Genomic DNA, 2,713 nt, shown 5'->3' with positions numbered 1-2,713 from the left:
CTACACTATGATTGAGCCCTCGACAATAAAATACTATAAACATATTTCTTAAAATTGCATTTAATTTTTGACTTTGTACTACATCCCTGCCTCAATCCCTTTGATAACAGTTAGATTGTGTCAATTTGATCTTTTTATTAAGTAATCCCACTGTGTAATGAGCTTTTGATAGATCTGGTAAACAGTAAATGTGTTTTTTTATGTCCTTGCAAAAGTTACACTGTAGCACGAGCTTTTAAAGCCTGACGTCAAAGCCTTGGTGAGTATCAGACCTCTGGGGGAAAAAACTGCCTTTTTTAATTGTTCATTAAATGTTCTTGATTTGTATTAAACGTGTTAATCAAAGGAAATGTTTTCATTGAAATGAACAAAAACTAAAATGACATCTAATCTTGAAACTTCAATTTCTGTTAAAATTACCACTGTGTGCATGAAAATGTCGAACATTCAGTTTCACCATTGAAATAAACTTAATGTCACATGGACCTGTACAGGATGGATTTTTTTGTCTTTTTTTTTTGAGAGGGGGGTGTGACAAAAGTAAGAGTTTTTACGACTTGCCTGTGTCCCCCTACTTCACCCTTACTTATCCTTGCGTGTTGTTAAAGTGTTTGCCACGACCTCCTGCCCCCCAGCATACTCATAGAGAAAAATGTGTAGGAACATTCCAGCTATGTGGCCCCCTGTACCCCGTACAGATTTGCCCATATTTTGCCCACAGACCGCCTGTATCCACCTGTAAGGGGAATTGTCACTTGTGTGATGGAGGACTTCCTGCATGAGTGGCCACTTTATTGGGCACACCTGTTCCACTGCTTACTAACACATTTCTAAATCAGCCAATCACATGGCAGCAACTCAGTGCATTTAGACACGTAGACATGATCAAGATGATCTGCTGCAGTTCAAACCGAGCATCAGAATGGGGGAGAAAGGTGATTGATGTGACTCTGAACCTGAGTGTTTCAGAAACTGAGGATCTACTAGGATTTTTACCCACAACCATCTCTAGAGTTTACAGAGAATCGTCAGGAAAAAAGGAAATATCCAGTGAGCAGCAACTTCTGTGGGTGGAAAGGCCCGGTTGAAGCCAGAAGTCAGAGGAGAATGATCAGAATGATTCCAGCGGATAGAAAGACAATAACTCAAATAAGCACTGGTTACAACTAAGGTCTGCAGAAGAGCATCTCTGAACGCAGAACATGTCTGAGCTTGAGGCAGATGGACTACAGCAGCAGAAGAACACACTCAGTGCCACTACTGTCAGCTAAGAACAGGAAACTGAGGCTACAATTCACACAGACTCACCAAAATTGGACGATTGAAATTTGGAAAAACATTCGCTGGTCTAATGAGTCTCTATTTCTGCTGCAACATTCGGATGTTAAGGTCAGAATTTAATGCCAACAACATGAAAGCGTGGATCCATCCTTCCTGGTATCAATGGTTCAGGCTGGTGTTGGTGGTGTAATGGTGTGGGAGGTATTTTTACAGTCTACCTGTAGCTGACCATGTCCATCCGTTTATGACCACATTGTACTATCTTCTGATGGCTTCCTCCAGCATGATAAAGCTCCATGTCATAATGCTGGAATCATCTCAGACTGGTTTCTTGAACATGAGTTCACTGAACTCAAAGACCTCCACGGTCACCAGATCTCAACCCAATAGATCATCTTTGGGATGTGGTGGATCAGAAGATCGGCATCATGGATGTTCAGCCGACAAATCTGCATCATCTGTTTGATGCTATCATGTCAATATGGACCAAACTCTCTGAGGAATGTTTCCAGTACCTTGTTGAATCTATACCACTAAGGACTAGGGCAGTTATGGCAAATTGGGGTCCTAATAAAGTGGCCGGTGATTGTATGTTTTTTAGCGATAGATATAAAAAACTGTAAAACATTAACCTAACATAAGCTACACTGGGTCTACTTACAAATATTTACAGCCTCTGGCCAAAACTTGTGAAACTTTTAAAAAAATGAAGGTCAAAATTAAGACTTGGCACCAAAAAAGACCATCAAGAGGGTGGTAACTTTTTAGCTGCGCTAGCTCTACCACTTAAATTAATTCACAATGTATGACTCCACCGTTCCAAAGTTAAGTATAAAGTACTTTAATCAGCCTCAGCTCTTCTGCATTGCTGCTGCCCTTGTTGTACCTTCTTCACCGTGTTGACCTTGTGAGCCTCAAGCTTCAGCAGTTGCTCGATGGGATCTTCCTCTGGGTGATGAGATGGCCAAAAAAAGTGTTAGTAGGTTTTAATGGTGTTTGGATGACATTCAAGATGTCGTGTCAGTTCAACCTGTGCCCGCCCTCACTCACTCTCAGAAGTGGAGTCTGAGCCTGCACCGCTGCAGAGGAGGACAAAGGAGGTGAGCATTTCTCACGTTCACAGAATCACTAGGGAGAGAAATCTACTCACCTGTCTTCTGTTAGGACCTCCGTCTGCACTTCTGATTTGATGCCACTTCGACTGACCTGAAAATTGAAGTTTGTCACAACAGTGCATCGATTTCTTGAGCTTTTTTTTCTTCTTTTTTCTTTAACAGATTGCAACTTACTTCCACAACCACGACTTCAACCTTCACGTTCAGCGGCAGATTTAGTTCGGCCTGGAAGTGCTTCACCATGGCAACCAGCAGATGAATTGTGGCCAGGAGGTCTTTGTTGTGGATGACTGACAGGCAAACAACAGAGAACAAAC

General features: G+C 41.8%; 1 protein-coding gene and 1 long non-coding RNA gene across 2 annotated transcripts in view; one reads left to right on the top strand and one right to left on the bottom strand.

Moving 5' to 3' along the window:
• Window positions 1-2,713, bottom strand: part of parvg (parvin, gamma) — a 14,394-nt gene that overhangs the window by 5,817 nt on the left and 5,864 nt on the right. Inside the window, exons 6-9 of the mRNA XM_024281251.2 lie at window positions 2,571-2,686; window positions 2,432-2,487; window positions 2,332-2,360; window positions 2,168-2,229 (exon numbers count right to left, since the gene is read on the bottom strand). Of these exons, the coding sequence (XP_024137019.1) occupies window positions 2,168-2,229; window positions 2,332-2,360; window positions 2,432-2,487; window positions 2,571-2,686 (263 nt within the window). The remainder of the gene's footprint in view (window positions 1-2,167; window positions 2,230-2,331; window positions 2,361-2,431; window positions 2,488-2,570; window positions 2,687-2,713) is intronic.
• On the top strand, window positions 2,223-2,713 carry LOC112152033. Its single transcript, XR_002920221.2, has 2 exons — window positions 2,223-2,381; window positions 2,559-2,713. It is a non-coding gene; the product is annotated as an uncharacterized LOC112152033 (long non-coding RNA).

The sequence above is a fragment of the Oryzias melastigma genome, linkage group LG6, assembly GCF_002922805.2.
Source record: "Oryzias melastigma strain HK-1 linkage group LG6, ASM292280v2, whole genome shotgun sequence".
NCBI lineage: Eukaryota > Metazoa > Chordata > Actinopteri > Beloniformes > Adrianichthyidae > Oryzias > Oryzias melastigma.
Note: the sequence above shows the minus strand (reverse complement) of the source record. Positions and strands in the feature narration are given on the sequence as shown.